The 25917-nt window shown below is 39.0% G+C and overlaps 2 protein-coding genes across 3 annotated transcripts in view; one reads left to right on the top strand and one right to left on the bottom strand.

Annotated features, from left to right (window-relative positions):
* Window positions 1-25917, bottom strand: part of LOC115222852 (myosin light chain kinase A-like) — a 126445-nt gene that overhangs the window by 83421 nt on the left and 17107 nt on the right. The window lies entirely within an intron of this gene.
* LOC115222853 (proline-rich protein 11) lies at window positions 1979-20628 on the top strand. 2 transcript variants are annotated; one of them, XM_029793200.2, is made up of 6 exons: window positions 1979-2239; window positions 9232-9401; window positions 13232-13476; window positions 16699-16806; window positions 18739-18856; window positions 19781-20628. In XM_029793200.2, the coding sequence occupies exons 2-6, from the start codon at window positions 9236-9238 to the stop codon at window positions 19930-19932; spliced, it is 789 nt and encodes a 262-aa protein (XP_029649060.1). In that variant the 5' UTR covers window positions 1979-2239; window positions 9232-9235; the 3' UTR covers window positions 19933-20628. The 2 variants fall into 2 exon arrangements, with proteins under 2 accessions (XP_029649060.1, XP_036367705.1); XM_036511812.1 differs by lacking the exons at window positions 1979-2239; window positions 9232-9401 and adding an exon at window positions 10422-10460 and having other exon boundaries at window positions 13200-13476.

The raw sequence follows: 25917 nt of genomic DNA, 5'->3' as shown, positions 1-25917 counted from the left end.
CTTTTTGCCGAACCGCTAAGTTACGGGGACGCAAACACACCAGCATTGGTTGTCAAGCAATGCTAGGGGGACAAACACACACACACATATATATACATATATACGACAGGCTTCTTTCAGTTTCCGTCTACCAAATCCACTCACAAGGCATTGGTCGGCCCGGGGCTATAGCAGAGGGCACTTGCCCAAGATGCCACGCAGTGGGACTGAACCCGGAACCATGTGGTTGGTTAGCAAGCTACTTACCACACAGCCACTCCTGCGGCTATATATATATTTTTTTTTGTGAAGACAGCATAGTGAGGTGCGGTTGCTATTGTAGAATTTGAGGGAGATTTAGTTGCTATTTCCAGCATGTTGAACGACCAGGGAGAGGGCTCTTTGTTAATTCACCAGCAACAACAATTTTTCTTCTTATCGCCCCAAATAAATGTGTGGTAGTCTCTCGTGTTGAGAAATTATTATTATTATTATTATGAAACTTGTGTGTTGCAGAAGTTAAGGCGAATCCGGGTTCGATCCTCACTTAGATGCCAGTTTCTAGTTAAATTCACCGCGGCATTGGCCCTTATTAAGGTTACGGGATATCACACAACCCAGCCTCTAAATCAATGTTTCTTAACCATTTTTTTTTTCTTTCACCTATTTTACTCTATTGGACCCTCCTAGCCCCATTCGACGTTTTTTTTTTAATTGATGTAATTTTTTATAATTAAATATTAGGAATTGTATTAAAAAAATTAAAAACATTCTGTGTATTGGAGACGTATAACTGATTTATTGCAGATAAATCTTAACAACAAAATCTTATAGGGACCCCCCCCCCCCGAGGGGCCATATGGAATCCAGTTGAAAACAACTGATCTGAATTAATTAGTAGTCTTGTGTAAGATATTTATCATTTCTCCAATTAATTAATGGTTTTATGTCCGGGTAAAACAATTCCGATCTGATTAATGAGTCTCACGCGAGAAAGCCGGCTTCGAAACAATAATTTTACAATTATATCGCTAATAAATACACCTATGAGGAAAAGGATCAACGCCACCACACCTCTTCCTAAGGCTGTGCACCCCCAAAGAACATTATATTTAACAACAGAATTTAGCGAAATTAATTTATTTAACGAACTTCCTTTCACTTAATTTCACTAATGAAGCCCTTCTATATATATTGACTGATGGTTGCGGTGGCCGCGGATGGGATTAAGCGTTAATTTCACAAACCCCAATTTACAGTTATTAGCAATAATAAACTCGTTTGGGAAATTTAAAATAATTACATAAACCAAACGGACTAACTAATCAACTCTCCTTCCTTTCAACTGATTAATAACGAAAAAAAAAAATCATCTACAAAAAATAAAGTAATTTTCTTTGTTTTAAAAATGTCGTCACTTTGCTCATTAATATGAAAGTCTGAAAATTAGTTTCCTTGTCGACACCATAGTATATAAATAATAATAATAATAATAATAATAATAATAATAATAATAATAATAATAGTAATAGTAATAACAATAATAATAATAATAATAATAATAATAATAATAGTAATAGTAATAACAATAATAATAATAATAATAATAGTAATAATAATAATAATAGTCATAGTAATAATAGTAATAATAATAATAATAATAATAATAATAATAATAATTCGCATACATTTTATTTTTTTTTCCGCTTGTTTTATTTTATTGTGTTTTATTTTATTTTTGTTTTAATTACCATAGTTGAAATGAATACTAACTGGACTACTATTGAAAAACTACTTTCGAAAATGAAGTAGAAAAGAAAAAAGAAAAAGAAAAGAGAAAAGAAGTCGGAGTTTTATGTTTAAATGTATTATTTGTGAGAAGTTAAAAATAAATATTTTTTTAAATGTCTGGGAGAAAATTCAGACACCGACGCGAGGATAGAAAAAAGGCTTCGGAATGAATAAAACTAGTTGGGGTGTGGGAAGGAAAGAAAGAAGGAAGAAAAGAAGGAAGGAATAAGAAAAAAAAAAAAAAGAATGCAAATGAGGAAAAAAAAAAACCAACAACACAAAAACAAAAAAAAATTACAGAAGACAAAAGAATTGATATTGAGGGTCGCGGGTGGGTTGACGAGCTAAGCAAAACACTACCAGTTCTTTGGGCTTTTGCTACCACCGGAAGAAGCAGTTTATATAATACACACAGTACTACTAGCAATTCCAGTTAGCTGCACTTCAGTAAACAGTCATTCATACAAAGGTAGGTAGAACTTCATCTAAAAAAAACCCAGAGAAAATAATAATAGTAATAATAAATGTCTAAGACGGCCAAGATTTTGCTGTATGTATATATATATATATAAATATATACATGATATTCAATTTGATACCGCTGCTGCTGCAGTTAGAGCAGAATTAAGACACCGACTACAGCTTCCACGGCAACATAATAGATCTGTAGTTCTTGCCCTGTTGTTTTAGCCTTCTTTAGCATTCCGTACATAGTTGCCTGGTTGAGCTTAGCATTCGCAACGAGTGAAAATTCAGTCCATTTGAATACATTAGTCATTTGTTACGTTATGTGTGTTTATATTTAACAAAAAAAAAAAAAAATATATATATTAAATCACGTATTTCAAGAAAATTAATTACACGAAAGAGAGAAAGGAGGAACAGATTTAAAAAAGAAAAACACACGCGAATTACCGATTGTCTAGGAATAAGAATAAAAAAAGATAGCAAGATTTAAACAACCATGCTAACAATTGCTATTTCAATTTAGGTCAACTTGCAACATGGCTGAGTTTATTAAGAAAAATAATAATATATATATATATATATATATATATATAATATATATATATATATTATATATATATATATATTTATATATATCTTTCCTATTTTCACGGCGGATGAGATTATTATTATTTAATTATTTTAAATCGTTCAATGTTATTCCAACTTCTGAAATCTGTGAAAAAAAAGTATTAAAAAAAGGGAAAAAAAAATTGTGTCTATGTGACCAATCAAGAATTTATTTTATTCTAGAAGTTGAGAATTAATATTTTTATATAATTATAAATTATTTCACTATTTTATCTCTCCTTTAAGGCGTTTAAAAATTATACTTGACGAAACGTTTACAGAATACATTACTACGCTGCCTCCAGGATTGTCGCTCACTTGGAATGGAAAGCAAGGCTGAGGTGTAGAGTTCGAATTTGGATATTGACAGTCATTGATTAAGTGCAGGCGTGACTGTGGTTAAGAATCTTGCTTCCCAGTCACAAGGTCTTGAGTTCAAGCCCTACTGTTAGCACTTGGGCAAGTATTTTCTAGTATAGACTCAAGCTGATCAAAACTTTGTGAGTTCATTTGGTAGACGGAAACTGAAAGAAGCCTATGAGGTGTATATATCTATATACATATATATATGTGTGTGTGTGTATATATATATATATATATATATAATATATATATATAAAAGGCAGTGGCCCCAGCATAACCTCAGCCATGGCTTGAAAGCTGAAAAATAAAATAAGGCGTGGCTGTGTGGTAGTAAGCTTTCTTCCCAACCACATGGTTCCAGGTTCAGTCCCACTGCGTGGCATCTTGGGCAAAATGTCTTCTATGACAGCCTTGGCTTGATCAAAGCCTCACGAGTAGATTTGATAGACAGAAACTGAAAGGGGCCCGCCATGTGTGTGTGTGTATGGGGTGTGCTTTCCCTACCTCCGGCCCCTTGACAACTGGTGTTGGCATGTTTGCGTCCCCATAATTTTGCAGTTCGGCAAAAGAGACTGATAGAATAAATACCAGGCTTTAAAAGGGAAAAATATAAGTACCAAGTTCGATTCATTCGACTAAAAATTCTTGACGACGGTGCCCCAGCATGGCCGCAGTCTAATGACTGAAACAAGTTACAGATAAAAGATACATATATATATATTTATATATACATATGTATGTATGTATATTTTATTCTGTGGCACCTTGGGCAAGTTTCTTTTACTACAACCATGAGGTGACCAAAGAAGCCTGTCACATGTATGTATAAAAAGCAGTGCTGTAGTATGGCCTCAGCCTCTGGTTGAAACAAGAATAAAAGATACATACATATGTATATGTATATATGTATGCAGCACCGCCTTCAGTCAAAGAAATCAACCCCAGGACTTATTCTTTGTAAGCCTAGTACTTATTCTATCAGTCTCTTTTGCTGAACTGCTAACACCAACATCAGTAGTCAAGTGATGTGGGCGGGTGGGGGGGAGGCAAACACAGACACAAATACACACATATGTTATATATGATGGGCTTCTTTCATTTTCTGTCTACCAAATCTACTCACAAGACTTTGGTCTCCCGAAGCTATAGACACACCAACACCAACTGGTGTGCTTACATCAGTGGTGGGGGCTATACACTCATGCATATATATATATATATATATATATACACACACACACATACATAGGACAGGCTTCTTTTACTTTCTGTCTACCAAATCTACTCACAAAGCTTTGGTTGGCCCAAGGATATAGTAGAAGATACTTGCCCAAGGTGCTGTGCAGTGGGACTGAATCCAGAACCATGTGGTTGGAAAGTAAGCTTCTTATCACACAGCCACGCCTGTGCCTGTATATATATATATATATATATATATGTAATGGGTAAAGATTCCTTTTGGTCATGAATGACCATGGGATTGCACCTAGAAAGTTATCCTCCCAGGCACAAGTCCAGGCAAGGTTGTTTATGGAAGACCAGCAGTCGCCCATGCATACCAGCCTCCCCTCTCCATGACACCAATGTTATCCAAAGGAAAGGCAAACACTGATACAGGCTTGGTACCAGTGACATCGCAACTCATTTCTACAGCTAAGTGAACTGGAGCAACATGAAATAAAGTGTCTTGCTCAAGAACAACACAGAGTCCAGCATGGGACTTGAACTTACTACTTCATGATTGTAAACCCAGCACTCTAACCACTGACCCATGCACCTATATATATATACACACATTTATATATATACATAGGGTGTGAAAAGTAAATTGTCACCATTTTGTTTTTGATTTTGTTGACTACACAGTATAGTAGGGTCAGTTGGGCACTGTCTGTGAGAAACACAGCACCCTGATGCAATTCATTCTGCCAGAAATTTGGAAATTACATGCTGTACTGCTTGGCATTTGTGCCAGAAGCTCCAATACGAACATTTAAGGGTGTTTGGGTGTTAATCTGAGGACAGCGCAGAGGATTTGGAAAGGGTTGAATGAGTCTAATGGTGATTACGAAGATACGGCAGCTTGAAAAACGCATTCTGATTGTTATGATAAGAAAAGAATTCCTGAATTGGTTGGTGAGATCCAGGCCATGATTGACATCGATCCCTCCATGTCAATCAGGTCCATTGCCATGGATATGGGAGTGTCTGAGTTTCTTATCAGGCAGGTAGTGCATGAAGACATTCAGTATTCCTCATGCAAGATGAGAAAGGGCCAATTTTTATCTCAAGCCATCAAGGGCAACAGGAAAGACCATGCTACAAAGTTTTTGAACAAACTCAAACATCCCCTCCAACTGAAATGCTTTGGTTTTTCTCAGACAAGAAAAATCTCTGCCAGGATCAGATGAATATACAGAACAACCGTTGGCTTGTTGTGTCCCCAAGACATGTACCAAGAGTGATAAAAATCAAACATCCAGTCAACATCATAGTGTTTGGAGTGATCACTAGTGATGGCGATGTTATGCCCCCATCCATCTTCCCACTTAGCCTCAGACTCAACACGGAGGCCTACATCAAGTGCCTGGAGGAGGTGGTATTGCCCTGGGTCAACAGGGTGGCCACTGGAAGACCCTATGTCTGGCAACAGGACTTTGCACCATGCCACACAAGCAGGAGAACCAAGTCATGGCTGTCAGATAATTTCTGTGACCACATCACCCCTAAGACCTGGCCACTTAACTCTCCAGACTGCAACTCCCTTGATTAATACGTGTGGGGGGCAGTTGAGCGAGAGACCAACAAAACTTGTAAGACCAAAGGTGAACTGAAGGCAAGGATTATGGCAGCATTCACCAACTGTAACAAGGAGATCATGTAGAAGAGTTGCAGGAGATTCCAAAGTTGTCTGGAGGCCATGGTTGAAGCCAATGGCGATTTTATTGAATAAATTTACTCTTTAATAGTTCAAGATATTTTTATGTAATTTTGGTAAATATATCTGTTAAAATGAGATGTCAGTGTTATTTACATGACAATTTATTCACCGCACCCTGTGTGTGTGTATGTAGATCGTTAGCCACTACACACATTTTTTTCTCTCCTTGTTTTTTCTGTGTCCCTTTCTGTAGAAGAGTGTACGCTCGAAACGTAAAAGACTTTTTCTATTCCTGAGCATTATACTAATACATGTGTTTGTTTTGTACACCACCTGTCTTCGACTTTTGTTATTTTCGTAAACTCTCCCTATATATATATATATATATATGTGAGGGCGCGTGGCTTAGTGGCTAGGGCATTCGGCTCATGATCGTAAGGTTGTGAGTTCGATTCCCGGCGACGCGTTGTGTCCTTGAGCAAGACACTTTATTTCACGTTGCTCCAGTCCACTCAGCTGGCAAAAATGAGTTGTACTTGTATTTCAAAGGGTCAGCCTTGTCACTCTCTGTGTCACGCTGATTATCCCCGAGAACTACGTTAAGGGTACACGTGTCTGTGGAATGCTCAGCCATTTGCACGTTAATTTCACGAGCAAGCTGTTCCGTTGATCGTATCAGCTGGGACCCTCGTCGTCGTAACCGGCGGAGTCTTTAAATAAATTTAAAATATATATATATATATACACACACACACACACCACACACACACACACATATATATATAATAATTATGGTATTCTCTAACAAGGATAATATTAACAATGTCTGTCACATCAAAAGGCATGTTTTAAATATAGCTTCATTAAAACAAAGCAAAAAAAATTTTTAATGAAAATGGCTGGGAGGGTGTAATTGGTACCACTTGTCAGGACTATTCATTCCATAATTGTCACCAGTAGAACCATCACCACTTGCAACTGTACTTGCACGGCTATCATCATCATCATCATTGTGATGTTTCCACTGTCGCTTGTATGACATCCATCTGACTTTGGTTGGTTCAGTTCTGTTGTTTATAATTATGTAACTAAAACTGGGTGGCTTGGGAATGTGCTACATGCCAGTCCTTAATACTGATAAAACGATATAGTAATCATAATAATAATTTTGGCACAAGGTCAGCCGTTTTATGGGATGAGGACAAGCCAGTCACATCGACCCCAGTGTTTGACTGGTACTCCTTTTATTGACCCCAGAAGGATGAAAGGCAAAGTTGGCTTTGGCAGAATTTGAACTCAGAAACGTAAAGACAGATGAAATGCCATTAAATATTTTGCCTGGCATGCTAATGATTCTGCCAGTTCACCACCTTAATAATAATAATAATAATAATAATAATAAATAATAATAATAATAATAATCCTTTCTACTAAATGCATGAGGCCTGAAATTTGGCATTGTTTATCTTGATGTTAAATGATGATGATGATGCCTAAAAAGATGAAAGGCAAAGCTGACTCTGGCGGGATTTACCTTCTTCTAATATAGTCACGAGCCCACAAATGTTTTCAACCCTGGTATATGACCGGTATTTATTAACCTCAGAAGAATGAAATGGAAAATTGGTCTTCGTTGGATTTGAACCTGAAATGTGATCTACCGATTCTGCCACCTTATAAGTAATAATTATTTCAAATTTTTGCCGCAAGGGCAGCTTGGGGGAGGTGGGTGGGGATGAGTCGATTACATCGACCCTAGTATGCAACTGGTACTTATTTTATTGACCTTGAAAGAATGAAAAGCAAAGTTGAACTCAGAATGTAACGACAGGTGAAATACCTCTAAGCATTTTGTCCAGCACGCTAACGATTCTGCCAGCTCGCCGCCTTCACCTTGTAATTAATAATGATTTTTAGCTTTACCTGAAAGTTGCAAATTTGATGAGGAGTACAGTTGATGTAAGCAATCGTTAGTACGTGACTAGTAGTTTATGTTATTGACCTGTTTTATAGCCACAGGCATAGCTGTGAGGCTAAGAAGCTTGTTTCCCCAATCATAAAGTCTAGAGTTGAGGTTTAAATTTTGGCACAAGGTCGGCAATTTTGGGGGCGAGTTTAAGTTGATTACACTGACACCCCCCCTCCTCCTAGTGTTCAGTTGGCATTTATTTTATCAACCATGAAAGGAGGAAAGGCAAAGTCCACCTTGGTGGAATTTGAACTCAGAAGGTAAAGACAGACAAAATGCTGGTAAGCACTTAGCCTGGCATGCTTTCAATTCGACCAGCACACTGCCTTAATAATAATAATAATAATAATAATAATAATAATAATGATAATAATAATAATGATAATGATAATAATAATAATAATAATAATGATAATAATAATAATTCTTTCTTACTATAGGTACAAAGTCTGAAATGTAGGGGAAGGGGATAGTGGATTACATCGACCCCAGTACTCAACTGGTACTTGATTTATCGATCCCGAAAGGATGAAAGGCAAAGTTGACCTCGGCGGAATTTGAACTCAGAACATAGAGAAGGACGAAATACTGCTAAGCATTTTGTCCGGCGTGCTAACAATTCAGCTAACTCGCTGCTTCCATTAATAATAATAATAATAATAATAATAATAATTGTTTTTGTTTCTTTATTACCCACAGGGGGCTAAACATAAAGGGGACAAACAAGGACAGACAAACGAATTAAGTCGATTACATTGACCCCCAGTGCGTAACTGGTACTTAATTTATCGACCCCGAAAGGATGAAAGGCAAAGTCGACCTCGGCGGAATTTGAACTCAGAACGTAATGGCAGAAATCCTTTCTACTATAGGCACATGACCTGAAGTTTTTTAGGGGAGGGGACTAGTTGATTACATTAACCCCCCCAGTGTTTCTCAGGTACTTAATTTATTGACCCTGAAAGGATGAAAGGCAAAGTTGACCTTGGCGGAACTTGAACTCAGCACGTAGCGACAGACGAAATACCACCAAGCATTTCGCCCAACATACTAACAATTCTGCTAGCTCGCTGCCTCCACTAACAACAACAGCAACAACAACAGTAATAATAATAACAGCAGCAACAACAACAACAATAATATTTTTTTTCTGTGTTATCTCTTTGAACAGGCAAATGTCAGAACCTCAAGTTATGTACATAAAAACAGAAGACGATGATGATGATGATAATAAAGAGAATTTAAAGAAGAAAATAAAATACTTAGAAGAAGAGAATGATACGTTGAAGAAAGCTCTTGAACAGCTCCAACAGCTGCAAGGCAAATGTTGCGACTGGTGTGGTAAGCAGGCTCTTTTATAAGCTCAGGTCACGTTGTTGTTTTTCAAAAAAAACTGCTAAGGTTTTACTCCCCCTCTCTAGATTTCTGTCTCAATATTACACATCCATGCCTATTTTCTAGCTGTTTATGAGAGGGTGCTGAAAAGTTCTTGGCTTTGGGTAAAAAGTTAAATACAGGGTGTTCAATTAATTATGATTTTATTCAACACACGTAAAAAGCACCATCTGATCGTGGCCGCCTGCCAGCCTCGTCTGGCACGTAAAAAGCACCCACTACACTCACGGAGTGGTTGGCGTTAGGAAGGCCATCCAGCTGTAGAAACACTGCCAGATCAGACTGGGCCTGGTGCAGCCTTCTGGCTCCCCAGACCCCAGTTGAACCGTCCAACCCATGCTAGCATGGAAAGCGGACGCTAAACAATGATGATGATGATGACATATTCCCCTCTCAGATTCACATACTTATCACAGCAGTCCTTCAGTTTTTCTAAGCCCTGTAAAAGAACTTGGGAGGTTGGGCCTCCAACCAGGCCTTTTGTGATACCCTTAAAGCCAGGGCCATTTCAGCAACCCCTCGCACCTGCTTATTTTCTGTCTGTCTGTCTGTCTATCTGTGCATCTTTATACTCATATTACTGCATGGCACTTTGGGCAAGTGTCTTCCTCTGTAGCTTTAGGCTGACTGAAGCCTTGTGATTCAATTTGGTTGGCGGAAGTTTCTGTTGTGTGTGTACATGTGTGTGGAAGTGCTTGTGCCTCCAAAGAGGGAGGAGGGAAGAAACTACCTCACTTGGGAAGAGGTGGGGGGTTGGCAGCAGGAAGGGCATCCGGCTGTAGAAAGCTTACCACACGGATAATATCATCATCATCATCGTCATCATTGTTCGTCTGCTTTCCATGCTGGCATGGGTTGGATGGTTTGACTGAAAACTGGTAAGCTAGGGGAAGCGGCGGGGGGGGGGATGCACCAGGCTCCAGTCTGATTTGGCAAGGTTTCTACAGCTGGATGCCCTTCCTACACCAACCATTTCGAAAGTATAGTGGGTGCTTTTTACATGGAACCAGCATGGGTGCCGTTGATCTGACAATGGCATTGGCCACAACTATAGTCTCTCTTGGCTTGACAGGTCAACACAAGCAGGGTGTATCGCCAAGGGTCTTGGTCACCTGTCACTACCTTCGTGATGTCCAACACTCGAATGGTGCTTCTCACGTGCCACAACTATGATTTCACTCGGTTCAACAGGTCTTCACAAGCACAGCATATCGCCCAACGATTGAAGAGTGTTTTTAATGGGTCAGTTAAATGACATTGGCATTGGCCATGACTACATTCTTACTTGGCTTGAGGTCACTGCTTCCATGAGGCCCAATGCAGAAATGGTGCTTTTCATGTGCCACCAGTATGGATGCCTGTCAGACAGCACTGGCATCCATCACGGTTATGATTTCACTTGGTTTGATAGGCCTTCACAAGCACAGTATATCACCCAACGATTGAAGGGTGCTTTTAATGGCCCAGTTAAACAACATTGGCATCAGCCACGACTATGATCTTACTTGGCTTGATGGGTCTTCTCAAGCACAGCATATCTCCAAAGATCTTGGTTGCTTGTCATTACTTCTGTGAGGCCCGACATTCGAAGTTCGTGCTTTACCACCTCATCTCATGTCTTCCTGGGTCTACCTCTTCCACAGGTCCCCTCCACCATTAAAATGTGACACTTCTTCACACAGCTGTCCTCATCCATACTCATCACATGACCATATCAACGCAGTCGTCCCTCTTGCGCACCACATCTGATGCTTCTCATGTCCAACGTTTCTCTGACCTTACACATCCAGCAGAACAAGTAAGCTTCATTTCTTACAGGCTCACACGTCCCCAGCAGTCACAGCAACATGTTTCCACTGTTGTGTAGCATGGCTGTTCACACACAGGCATCATACAGTCTGCCTTTCACTCTGAGTGAGAGGCCCTTTACTACCAACAGAGGTAGGAGCTCTCTGGACTTTGCCCAGCCTATTCTTATTCTAGCAGCTATGCTCTCAGAGCATCCACCCCTGCTACTGATGTGGTCACCTAGGTAACGGAAGCTCTCGACTACTTCTATTTTTTCCCTCCTGGCACATTATGGAATCTATTTTCTGCACGTTTTTTGTGTTTATTGTACCTGTGCACCTTCCACACACAAAAACTATCTTTCCTATTAACCTTCCTCTGATATTGCTGCGCCTCTTATGTGTCCATAGCTTACACTGTGTAGATCTTCTGGAGTGTCTACCTACACCTTTTCTGCTGATTGAGCAGGACCATCTACCTGAAGGGATTTGTGATTTGTCCGCCTTCCTACTTACTACGACTTTGGCTTTTGCTAGGTTAACTTCAATTCTAGACCTTGCTTCCACACCTGAAACTTCTCTAGTTCTGTAATTATTTCTATCTAAGGTGTCACCTTTACCTTTGTAGCAGTTGACTATGGTGCTGCTACACCAGTCGGTGGGTACGACTCCTTTGTGTGTCACCTGGTTAACTATATAAGTGACTATATATACGTATATATACACATGCTTACACTCACATATATATCATCAAACATCTGCATCCCAAGCTAGGATGGATTGGATGGTTCAACAGGACCCGATTAGCCAGAGGGCTGCACTGGCCCCCAATGTTTCTGCAGCCGGATGCCCTTTCTAATGCTGACTACTTTACAGAATGAACCGGGTGTTTTTTTCCCATGCTTTCAGCACAGTCGAGTCCAGTGTTTAGTGATGTGAGATTATCTCCCTTCTGTCAAACATTTGATTTAAAAAGCGTGATTATGTCCCTTTTCACTCGATTTTACAGCTGGGTGGGCTGTGTGAGTGTTTAGACATATGGGTGAAATTGCATTTGATCCACTGACCCAATAACTGATGAGTTATGTCTGTTTCTCGTTTGTTATTTATATGTTTCTTTTAACTCATTATATATATATTTTTCTTTAAAAAAAAAAAATATATATATATATATATAAATATATTATATTAGTTAAAATTAATTATCATCCCATTACTTTCACTTTCATACCAAAATGCAACACAAACATAACCACACACATACACAGTTCAACCATATATATATATATATATATATATATATATAGCAGATGGAAGATGGAATATAGGAGGTGTAAACCATTGGTTTTATTATCCAATATATATATATATATATATCACGTGATCACGTGACCGACCAGACCATCAGATGTTGTTACACATCGCTGGTCACAATGCGTTTGCATTGTTTTAGCCTTCGAATGACGCCACCCAGCTATATATATAATATATATATCGTCATCATCATCGTTTAACATTCGCTTTCCATGCTGGCATGGGTTAGACGATTTGACTGAGGACTGGCGAACCAGATGGCTGCACCAGGCTCCAATCTGATCTGGCAGAGTTTCTACAGTTGGATGCCCTTCCTAATGCCATATATATATATATATATATATATATATTCAAAATAAGCAACAAGAATGACTCTGGTAATTTGGTACGATCGTTTCGTACTACATCATTTTATTAAATGTTGTAAGTAATACAACAGTTTTAAAATGCTGAGTACTCATCAGCCAATTATAGAGGTTTTCCATTAGGCTTCCACACCTCTATCAAATTCGCTCATAGGGCATTAGTTGGCCCAAGATTATAATAGAAGATGCTTGCTCAAGATGCTGTGCAGTGGGACTGAACCTGAAACCATGTGGTTGCAAAGTAAGTTTCTTAACCACATAGCCATGGACTTATTATTATTGTCATTATTTTTTCCTATATTTTTTGTAGAGTTGTTGATGCCAAATTCAGACCAAGAACGAACAGTGGTCAGCAATTGGCTGGAAAGTGTTTTAATAGCCATCAAAAGCCAACGAGAGAACTCTGAAATTGTTGTTGAAGATACAACTAGCAGATATGTACCGTCCCTGCCAGCGGCACCCCCTCCAGTTGCTGCTCCGTCCCCTCCACCTACTCTTCCTCTACCTCTTTCTCCTTCAAATCCAGCCATGAATCTCCAGCCACTGTTAGTCGAGGTAAGTTTTGGTACCTCATCACCATTTTTTTTTTAATCACTTTCCAAATCCACCCTCACCCTCTACATTACTCTCTCTTTACTCTTTTACTTGTTTCAGTCATTTGACTGCGGCCATGCTGGAGCACCGCCTTTAATCGAGCAACTCGACCCCGGGACTTATTCTTTGTAAGCCCAGTACTTATTCTATCGGTGTCTTTTGCCAAACCGCTAAGTAACGGGGACATAAACACACCAGCATCGGTTGTCAAACAATGGTAGGGGGACAAACACAGACACACAAGCATATATATATATATATATACATACGACGAGCTTCTTTCAGTTTCCGTCTACCAGATCCACTCACAAGGCTTTGGTCGACCCGAGGCTATAGTAGAAGACACTCGCCCAAGTTGCCATGCAGTGGGACTGAACCTGGAACCATGTGGTTGGTTAGCAAGCTACTTACCACACAGCCACTCCTGCGCCTATTATATTTGTTGTTTGTTTGTTGGGTCTTTTTATGACTACGGTGTGTTTATCACGTGCTGACCACTTGTGCCCCAGGGCTGAATGAAACACGAACCGTTTAGCATTTGAACCAGCCATATCCAACCCACATATTCTACCTGTTTTATGTGCAGACTGGCTAGATCTGGCTTCTTGCACCTACTCTTCAATGTCATTCTAAAAATTATCAATCACATCATCAAAACCTTGAAGCTACAAGATAATGTATGATCAATTCAAAACAGTGTGAATAAATAAGCATTATTTTAGACAGAGTAATCTGAATACTAAAAAGTTAAGCCAAATAAATATGTGCTGAGGACATCAAGGCAAGGAGCACTACAGAAATGGTAAAAGGTCTACAGCACAAAAGAAATCACTGAGGTCGACTTTGCCTTTCATCCTTTTGGGATCGATAAATTAAGTACCAGTTGTGTACTGGGGTCGATCTAATCGGCTGACCCCCCCCCCCAATTTCGGGCCTTGTGCCTAGAGTAGAAAAGAACATACCCACTCTACTGACAGGTATACGAGTGTATAAAGGCGGCGAGCGTGCAGAAACGTTAGCACGCCGGGCGAAATGCTTAGTGGTATTTCTTCTGTCTTTATGTTCTGAGTTCAAATTCCGCCAAGGACTTTGCCTTTCATCCTTTTGGGGTCGATAAATTAAGTACCAGTTACGCACTGGGGTCGATATAATCGACTTAATACCTATGTCTGTCCTTGTTTGTCCCCTCTGTGTTTAGCCCCTTGTGGGTAATAAAGAAATAGGTATACAAGTGTATTTTAGCCAGACTTATTGACCCCTAAACGGCTTCCATATTTATATACATATATAAACACACACACGCGTACCGACGTACGTATGTGTGTGTATTCATTACATAAAAGTCCTCTTATCCCACCACATTTTAATTAATTATCATGGTAGGAGTGGCTGTGTGGTAAGTAGCTTGCTTACCATCCACATGGTTCCGGGTTCAGTCCCACTGCGTGGCATCTTCGGCCGACCAATGCCTTGTGAGTGAATTTGGTAGACGGAAACTGAAAGAAGCCTGTCGTATATATGTATTTATATATATGTGTGTGTCTGTGTTTGTCCCCCTAGCATTGCTTGACAACCGATGCTGGTGTGTTTACGTCCCCGTCACTTAGCGGTTCGGCAAAAAGAGACCGATAGAATAAGTACTGGGCTTACAAAGAATAAGTCCCGGGGTTGATTTGCTCGACTAAAGGCGGTGCTCCAGCATGGCCGCAGTCAAATGACTGAAACAAGTAAAAGAGTAAAGAGTATATCGGACTGATGTTGTCATATTTGCTGTTATTTTCCTCCTCTGCTAACCATTAAACCATTCATCAAGGATTAAATACAACCTCCATATGGGTTCTTGCGATCCGGCTTAAATAAAATGCTTAATCCAACGCTCGGCGTGCAATGCCAGCAACTAACAAAGAGACAGAGCGCTGATCAAAGCTTGGATTTCTCGATTAGAACCTACTTCAAGGGAGGTAACCTTTACCGATAATCTCCCACTTTATTTTTTTAAGCTTACGTCCATTCCTTCGTGGTGTTGTTTTGCATTTATAATTAAACTATCAGTATCGCCCGGCGTTGCTCGGGTTTGTTTCGATCCTTTAGAATTGGAATTTTTTGAAAAGTAAAATTTTTGCATTATGTAGCTTGTTATTCTCTTTAAGTGAACATTTTTCTGGTTGAAATACACCGAAAAATGGTGACACAGCAGTCAAAAAAATCGTAAAAAATAGGGAAAAAGCACCTTTTTCATGTAAATAATTTTTGGTGTTAACATGGTCCGATTTGAATGTTTTCTTCTACGGAAGGAAGAGCAAGCCTTCTTCTATCATACTCTCAGTTTTGGTCAACTTGCACCGCAGGGTCTCGGAGGAGATAGTGTTAGTTGAAGGCTACCAAACCTGCCGTACACAGACAACTCCAGCTTTATATAGAGAGAGATGAATATATACAAATTATAAAATTAATAAAAAAAAATTTATACAGTACAGTTCTGTTTTTCCGGATTTTTATCTTTCGCGTTTTTTTTTTTTTTAACGTAACACCCGCGATAGTCGAGAGATTACTGTGTATGTATGTACGTGTGTGTGTGTATATACATATGTATATATATAGCATATATCTAGTTTTATTATTGTTACTTATTCTCTTTTTTTCTTGTTGAAAGTAAAAAGGATGTAATTGTATGTTTTTAAGTTTTTTTCTTTTTTATAATCGATTTCTTCTCAAGTTTATATTATACAGAAAATTTTCACTGAATAATAACTTTGCACATTTACGCTTTTAAAATATCAGTTTTAAAAAATTCCTTATGAGGCATGATGTTTATTTAAAAGATTTTAACGCATGATAGGAAAGAAAAAGAAATTCCCTTGAAAAATCAGTAAATTTGTCAATCGGTTCAGTGTTTATCAAAGTTATCTCCCTTGAAACAATTTCTTTTCGGATGAACAAAATGAGAAGAATCGGCATTATGTGGTCACTTGACTTGCTAAAAATAGTAGCTAAATTTCTTTAAAATCATCTACTATCGAAAAGCAAAAGTGGTGGTGGTGGGGGCGCATTGGATAATGTATTCCTAGATGGGGTATGGTGGGAAGTTTATTTGATCGATGCAATCACGGAAAAGAAGGCATTAAATAATGATGACGACGATGATGATGATGCTTATGGTATTCCTTGTATTCTTATATCTAGGGAACAGCCATGACAAAGTCCCTTCCAATAAATTACATGAAGTTAAAAGCAATTCTACGAGCAACAAATGAACGACTCGGAGATAAAATGAAATATCTTTTAAACAAGGTCAGTCAGTTTGTTACGTCTACAATTATTCTGTTTGTTTTTTTTTTGTTTTTTTAATGGTTTGGTTCTGAAGAAGGAAAGGTTGATGTGGGTGGAAGACGGTGTTCCTTGAACGTCTGCCATAGATAACAGCAGATAAAAACCACGGACACTGATAAAATGACAGCGAGAAAATTATGCGCCAAACACCGGCTTAAAGTTATTTTAATGGAATCTTTACTCTTTTACTTGTTTCAGTCATTTGACTGAGGCCAAGCTGGAGCACCGCCTTTAATCGAGCAACTCGACCCAGGACTTATTCTTTTGTAAGCCCAGTACTTATTCTATCGGTCTCTTTTGCTGAACCGCTAAGTAACAGGGACATAAACACACCAGCATCGGTTGTCAAGCAATGCTAGGGGGACAAACACAAACACACACACGCATATATATATATACACATATATACGACGAGCTTCTTTCAGTTTCCGTCTACCAAATCCACTCACAAGGCTTTGGTCGGCCCGAGGCTATAGTAGAAGACACTTGCCCAAGGTGCCACGCAGTGGGACTGAACCCGGAACCATGTGGTTGGTAAACAAGCTACTTACCACACAGCCACTCCTGCGCCTATGTTAATAAATAAATTGTTAATAAATTTGGAACAAAAGCTGTGTATTTCAGCAGAAATATGGTGATATACTAGAATAATAATAATAATAACTTTGAATATAAATGCAGGCATGGATGAGTGGCTAAGAGGTTTGGCTTCAAGAGAATACCCTCCATTAGGCATTTGCCATATTCTGAACGCCTTACTTCCCAGGGCATGGATACATTGAAACTCCGACGTCTGGCAGCTGACTTGACAGACACCCATAAAATTATCAACCATCTTACAAACAATAACTCTGAGCACCTTTTCAAACTCCACCTGTCTAACATCCGTGGACATATTTACAAAGTCAGAAAACAGCACAGCTCCCATGACTTTAGGAAACATTTTTTCACGCTGAGAATTGCTGAAGCATGGAATAAACTGCCGGCATCAGTTGTTAGTTGTCGGAGCACTGCATTCTTCAAAACTTCCATGCTTCCTGAGATTCGCCAACACTACACCTGATTTTCTCGGCTCCATACACACGCAAGCATGTATCTGACTCATACACTGTTCACTTTTCAGACATTTGTACATTAATGCATATGCTTTATATGCACTTTTGACAAGTTGTGGTGCACCTGAGCACTGTATACAATAATTTCATTATTATTATTATTATTATTTAACCATTTGGCACTTTAGACAAGCGTCAGCACTGAGCAGACCAAAATCTTGTGAGTGGATTTAATAATAATAATAATAATAAAATTATTGTGTTTAGTGCTCAGGTGCACTTCAACTCATCAAAGGTGCATGTAATGTACAAATTTCTGATGCCGGCAGTTTATTCCATGCTTCAGCAATTCTCAGCGTGAAAAAATGTTTCCTAAAGTCATGGGAGCTGTGCTGTTTTCTGACTTTGTAAATATGTCCACGGATGTTAGACAGGTGGAGTTTGAAAAGGTGCTCAGAGTTATTGTTTGTAAGATGGTTGATAATTTTCAGGAAAGTGAACAGTGTATGAATCATGATATACATGTGTGCATGCATATGGAGGTCGGATGTCAGGTGTAGTGTTGGCAAATTTCAAGAAGCATGGAGGTTTTAAAGGATGCAATGTCTTAGCAACTAACAACTGATGCAGGTAATTTGTTCCATGCTTCAGCAACACTAAGTGTGAAAAGATGTTTCTGAAAGTCAAGGGAGCTGTGCTGTTTTCTGATTTTGTAGGCTTGCCCGGTGAAATGTATGTGGTGGGCATCAGAGGGATAAATTGGAGGCACCTGTGTAAAACGGTGTAAAATATCAGTGTGTTGCTTTAGTAAACCCTTTTTTTTTTTCTACTGTTGCAGTTGGTTGATGCTATGTTCACACGCGATGAGCTGGTGGCAGCTAGTGGCCTAGGGCTACGGACACAGAAAGACAAACAACACACACCACTTGATAGGAAGAAATTAACTGCCATAAAAGGTAATCATTATAAATCTGCTTTTATAAATAATTTTTCTTTTGAAACAAAGACATCACCTGGTTTAATATTTTGATCAACAAGACAAATGAGATTGATGTGAGTGATGGCCTGCATGGTGATAATGATCATCATCATCACCAAATTCTGACATTGATGTGGTTGATAGGCACAGACATGGCTGTGTGGTTCAGAAGCTTGCTTCCCAACCATGTGGTCTCAGGTTCAGTCCCACCGTGTAGCACTTTAGGCAAGGGACTTCTACTCTGATTCCTGCTTCAACAAATTCTTGTCTGATCGATACATGCAAGCATGGAAAAGTGGATGCTAAACATCATTCAGTCACACTCCCACACTGTGGTGACACTAGACAATGTCAGGACAAAAGATGTCACAGAGTGGGACTGAACCCAGAACCATGTGGTTAGGAAGCAAACTTCTTACCACACAGCCACATCTGTGCCTACTCTTTTACTTGTTTCAGTCATTTGACTGCAGCCATGCTGGAGCACTGCCTTTAGTCGAGCAAATCGACCCCGGGACTTATTCTTTGTAGGCCCAGTACTTATTCTATTGGTCTCTTTTTGCCGAACCGCTAGGTGACGGGGACATAAACACACCAGCATCTGTTGTCAAGCAATATTAGGGGGACAAACACATACACACACATACATATATATATATATACATATATACGACAGGCTTCTTTCAGTTTCTGTCTACCAAATCCACTCACAAGGCATTGGTCGGCCCGGGGCTATAGCAGAAGACACTTGCCCAAGGTGCCACTCAGTGGGACTCAACCCGGAACCATGTGGTTGGTAAACAAGCTACTTACCACACAGCCACTCCCAAAGTATATTTTAAATGTTTTACCAACTAACATAAATTACAGATTTAAAAAAAGAATTTTCTTTTCTTTACAGAGTTCCTGGCAGAGTTTTCTGACAGAAAGAATATTAAGATGATGGATTCACGGACGTTTCGGGTAACAGTGGGGAATAAAATCACAAATGCACGCAGGAACTTACGGAACGAGTTCAAGATTGACCAAATTGCTGCAAACATAAGCTCATGAGAATGTCTCTATTACGAAGTCGACATCTATAAACTTTAATAAATATTCTTTGCCTTGCTTTTGTGCCAAAATTAACCGATCCAAAGAAAACGGTAACTTTTTTCATTGGGAACAAACAATACAAAACAATTGTTGCCGTTTCTTTGACACTTAAAAAACAAACAAACCCCAGTTGTTTTATGGTTGAGTATTCCAAATCTGAATCTTAATTCGGAAACTAAAATCAATAAACAGCAGCAACATGGCAATGATGAGTTGACAAGAATCGGTAGAGCATCGGACGAAATGCTTTGTGGTGTATAGTTTGGTGCTTCACTTAGTGAGTTCAAATCCTGCTGTGGTCAGTTGTGCTTTACATCCTTCCAGGGGGCCAATAAAATAGAATGCTGGTCACGTATTAGGGGTTGATTTGATTGACTGTAACCCCTTGTTCAAAGTTTATGGCCTTGTGTTTATGTCCTTATTGCTGAAATTCTTGTTTGTTTCAATCATTGGACTGCAGCCGTACTGGAGCACTGCCCTGAAGGGCTTAGTCCAGTGGTTCCCAAACATCTTGGGGCTGCTATCCCCTTGGCGATTGGGCCACATTCCTAGCCCCGCCACCTCCCACTCACCACCACAAACGTACACCACTTTCTGCAACAAACCCTAAACAACTGTATTTCACAAATAAAACTTGAACTAATTAACCCATTATTTTGTTGTTTTTACATCCATCGCCCTCTTTCGGCCACCTCATTCCCACCCCCACTTTTCTTCGACGCACCCTGGATCTTTCCATTCCACCCCCATCACAAAGGGGGCAGTAATGCCCACTTTGGGAACCACTGGTTTAGTCATAGCCCGATACTTATTGATCTCTTCTGACAGGGATGTAAACAAACCGACAATGGTTTTTGAGCAATGATGGGATACACTCATGCACGCACACACGCACACACACACACAATGATGGGCTTCTACAAAGCTTCTGCCGACAAAATTCGCTCGTTAGGCATTGGTCCATCCAGGGCTATCATAGAAGACACTTGCCAAAGGGGCCACATCTGGGCTTTGAACCCAAAACCACATGATTACAAATTGAGCTTCTTAACTATACAGCCATGCCCACACTGAATATAATTCCTTAATTTATAGTCTGGTGCAGGGAACAAAGCCTTAGACCATTTTTAGACTACAAAGAAGACAAGACTAATATCATCAAGGGTATATTCTTTTTTTTTGAAGGGGTATCCAGCTTTAACCCTTTCGAGACCAACCCGGCTGAAATCACCTCTGGCTCTGTAGCACAAATGTCTTGTTTTCATTTAAAATCTTCCACCAAACCTTAGTCACAATTTATGTTCCTAACATTAGCTGAATGATAACTAAATTATTTTAATAAATTCTTTGTTATATTTAAAGTAATTGAAAGAAACACAGAGCATCTCCATAGAAATATGGTAACAAAAGGGTAAAAAAACTGTTCCAAAACTGACCGTGCCTGGTCTGGTGCCATGTAATAAGTACTCGGCCCACTCTGTGGGGTGGTTGGTGTTAAGAAGAGCATCCAGCCATAAAAACCATGCCGAAACAGACACTGAATCCTGGTGCAGTCTTCTGCCTAGCCAGTGCCTGTCAAACCGTCCAAACCATGACAGCATGGAAAGTGGATGTATGATGATGATGATGATGATGATGGAAAAATGAAATGTAAATTCCTCAGTGGAATTTGAACACTCAGCAAAGACATAATAAATCCAGTGCTTTACCTTATTGTTAAGCAGTTGCCCTAAATTCTTTTATCAGTTCTAGGATGACAAATGACTCCAGGATTATGTAATATTATAAAGTACTTTTGACTTAATCTCTCAGGTGTACCAGGTGACATGACATTATTTAGTAAGGCTTGTTGCAGTTGCGTTATGCATGGATACTCACATGTATACCTGTAGGTGTGTGTCTTATAAATAGTTTTAGTTCAATGAGGTCAGATTGCTTTTATCAGGTGAAAATAATACACACTCACATCCTGTATTGATAGACAGATACACATACACACATATATGTATGCATATACATATGTGCATATATATTTACATGCATATACATATATACATATGTACATATGCTTATATATATATATATATATAGTTATAAATGCATATGTATATACATATGTGCATATATATGCATATACATATATACACATATACATACACTTATATATACATGCATATACACATATACATATGCATGTATATATATATATATATATATATATATTATATATATATATATATATATATATACACATATGCTTATGTTGCCAGTGGAATGTAGAAGCACCCCTTACATTCTCGGAGTGGTTGGTGTTAGGAAGCGCATCCAGCTGCAGAGACCATGCCAAATCAGACTAGAGTCTGGTACAGCCTCCCAGCTTGCCAGCTCTGGTCAAATCATCCAACCTATGCCAGCATGGACAATGACGATTTTATATATATATATATGGATGATTTTATATATATATATATATATATATATATATAAGCATATCCATATGGAATATGGATGTTAAATAATGATGATGATATATATATATCATCATCATCAATGTCTGTGTTCCTGCACTGGACTTCTGTGACTGACCTGCTATAATGTAATACATGTCTTTAGTGTGGTAATTGTGAGCGGCTGAAGAAGGCTATTGACGTACATGTTACATCAATTATGCATTGATATAAACTGTCCAATAAAGCCAGAAACATATGTACCGCTAAATCTTTTGCATCCTGTTTTTCTTTTGATAAATATACCCTATCACCTACACCACTAACTGGCATATACAGGTGCTTACAATTATCAAGTATTCATCTGGTATTCACCCTGAATCTTTTGTTATATATATATACACACACATATATATATACAGACCTGTGCTAGTGGTATGTAAAAAGCACCATCTGAATGTGGTTGATGCCAGTGCCCCTTGACTGGTTCCCGTGCCAGTAGCACATAAAAAGCCCCATCCAAAAGTAGTTGATGCCAGTGCCACCTGACTGGCTCTTGTGCTGGTGGCACGTAAAAAGCACCCATTACACTCTCAGAGTGGTTGGCGTTAGGAAGGGCATCCAGCTGTAGAAACCTTGCCAGATCAGATTGGAGCCTGGTGTAGCCTTCTGGCTTGCCAGTCCTCAGTCAAACTGTCCAACCCATGCCAGCATGGAAAGCGGACGTTAAATGATGACGACGACGACGATGATGATGACAAATATGTGTATGTGTGTGTCTGTGAGTCCGTATTAGTATGAAGAGAATTACTGCCAAATAACAAGGGCAAAATTAAGCCATTTAATCCAGCTGGCTCTCTAAGCACTTGATCTCTGAATGACAAATTCCTTGATATGAAATGAAATGGAAAGTAATTGCCAGTGAATAAATCACAGAATAAGTGCGTTCCTCTGTCCCCCAAAACAACAACAACAACAATAGCATCAACAACAAAGATAACAAGATATGTCACTGCTATTACCAGTAGGGGGTTTCAATGAAAAAAGGGGGTTATGCTTTCAACTGTGTTGCTAAATACATATTGAAGGATATATATATAATAATAATAATAATAATATTAGGGAGTATAACTCCAAACTTACAGGGAAAATTCAATTTAGTATTACATCAAATTTCACAGTATAAATATATAAAATATAAATTAGAGATAAAACCACTATTAGGCAACTCAAATAGTGATAGACATAAACCAATACATAAATAACCAATATATATATAATTTTTTTTTAGATAAGTTATATATTTAAAAAACAATTATATATATATATATTGGTTATTTATGTATTGTTTATGTCTATCACTGTTTGAGTTGCATAATAGTGGTTTTATCTCTAATTTATATTTTATATTTATATATTTATATATACACACATATATATATATATGATGGACTCTCCTGTCGGTTTCAACATATGAGGATCTGACAATGTACTCTTTCGTTGTCAGTCAAAATGCTTATGTTGAATGTGGCACTTAAGTCCCACCAACGATTTGCAAAGAAGGCCACAGATCCTACAAGTATGAGGATTACAGATCTGTGTATGTGGTGTTATTTGCAGCCACTTTTCTCCTTTGCCTTGCACCCTGAAGCCTATAAATGCTGGTTGCAACAAAGTTTCTAATACTGTTTTGACACACAATGATCTTCATTTTCTTCGCTCCAAGGCTGTTTGCTCAAAGGTGTTGTGATCTCTCTTCATTGCTAAGAGGTTACCCTTCAGCTTGTTGTTGACCAATATTCCTCTGCCCCCTATCAAGCTGATATGTATGTGCATGGTCTAAAAACAGAAACAAAAAGTAAACATAGGCGCAGGAGTGGCTGTGTGGTAAGTAGCTTGGTTACCAACCACATGGTTCTGGGTTCATTCCCACTGTGTGGCAGCTTGGGCAAGTGTATCTTCTACTGTAGCCTTGGGCCGACCAAAGCCTTGTGAGTGGATTTGGTAGACGGAAACTGAAAGAAGCCCGTCGTATATATGTATATATATATACACACACACACACATATATCATTTTCATTTTTTATTTTTTTATCTTGTTTCAGCTCATTATCTGTGGCCGTGCTGGGGCACTGCCATTCATATACACACACACACACACACACACACACACACATATATATATATATATATATATATATGTATGATGTGTGTATATATGTTTGTGTGTCTGTATTTGTCCCCTCAACATCACTTGACAACCGATGGTGGTGTGTTTACGTCTCCGTAACTTAACGGTTCAGCAAAAGAGAACCGATGGAATAAGTACTAGGCTTCCAAAGAATAAGTCCTGGGGGTCGATTTGCTCGACTAAAAAGGCGGTGCTCCAGCATGGCCGCAGTCAAGTGTGTGTGTGTGTGGCTGCTTTAACAACCATGTTTCATGTAAACAGAGGATAATATTTCCTCCATGCCACCCCCCACTCCCCCCCACGCCTGTATGACAGGAGCCATGTAATAAATGTCCTGCTCACCACCCACCTCCAAGTGACTCACTGGATTAAGGCAGCAAAAGGGGTGTGTGGAGGCTTTAACAGGCAACATCCCTCCATCCACCCTTGCTCCCCCACTCTGTTTTACAACCATCTGATAGACTTCTAAATTGGAGAAGGTGGGGTGGTGTCATCCCCCCCACGGCTATAAAGGAAACTAGTTAATATAAATGGTTCTGTGATATATTCTTATAAACCAGTGGTACGCAAACCCTGTTTTGCCTATAGGACCCCTTTCTTTCCTATTTTACTCTACTGGACCTCCAGGGGCATTTAATGTATATATTAAAAAAATCTTATTGTATTTTTATAATTAAATATTAGTAGAGATTGTATATTTAAAAAAAATTGTTTAAATACCTATACCAGTGACACAAAAAAAGTACCTGTGTTGATGACATGAAAAAGGCACCTGTGCTGGTAATACAAAAAAGGTACCCGTGTTGGTGTCATGAAAAAGGCACCTGTGCTGGTGACAGAAAAAAGGTACCCATGCTGGTGACACAAAAAAGGCACCTGTGTTGGTGACATGAAAAAGGCACCTGTGCTGGTGATACAAAAAAGGTACCCGTGTTGGTGACATGAAAAAAGCACCTGTGCTGGTGACACAAAAAAAGGTACCGATGCTGGTGACACAAAAAAGGCACCTGTGTTGATGACATGAAAAAGGCACCTGTGCTGGTGATAGAAAAAGGTACCCATGTTGGTGACATGAAAAAGGCACCTTTGCTGGTGACACAAAAAAGGTACCCATGCTGGTGACACAAAAAGGCACCTGTGTTGGTGACATGAAAAAGGCACCTGTGCTGGTAATACAAAAAAGGTACCCATGCTGGTGACACAAAAAAGGTACCCGTGTTGGTGACATGAAAAAGGCACGTGTGCTGGTGACACAAAAAGGTACCTATGTTGGTGACACGAAAATGACACCTATGCTGGTGATAC

The sequence above is a fragment of the Octopus sinensis genome, linkage group LG21 (assembly GCF_006345805.1).
Source record: "Octopus sinensis linkage group LG21, ASM634580v1, whole genome shotgun sequence".
In the NCBI taxonomy this organism is placed as follows: Eukaryota; Metazoa; Mollusca; class Cephalopoda; order Octopoda; family Octopodidae; genus Octopus; species Octopus sinensis.
The sequence above is the reverse complement of the archived record's forward strand: the minus strand, read 5'-3'. Positions and strand labels throughout refer to the sequence as shown.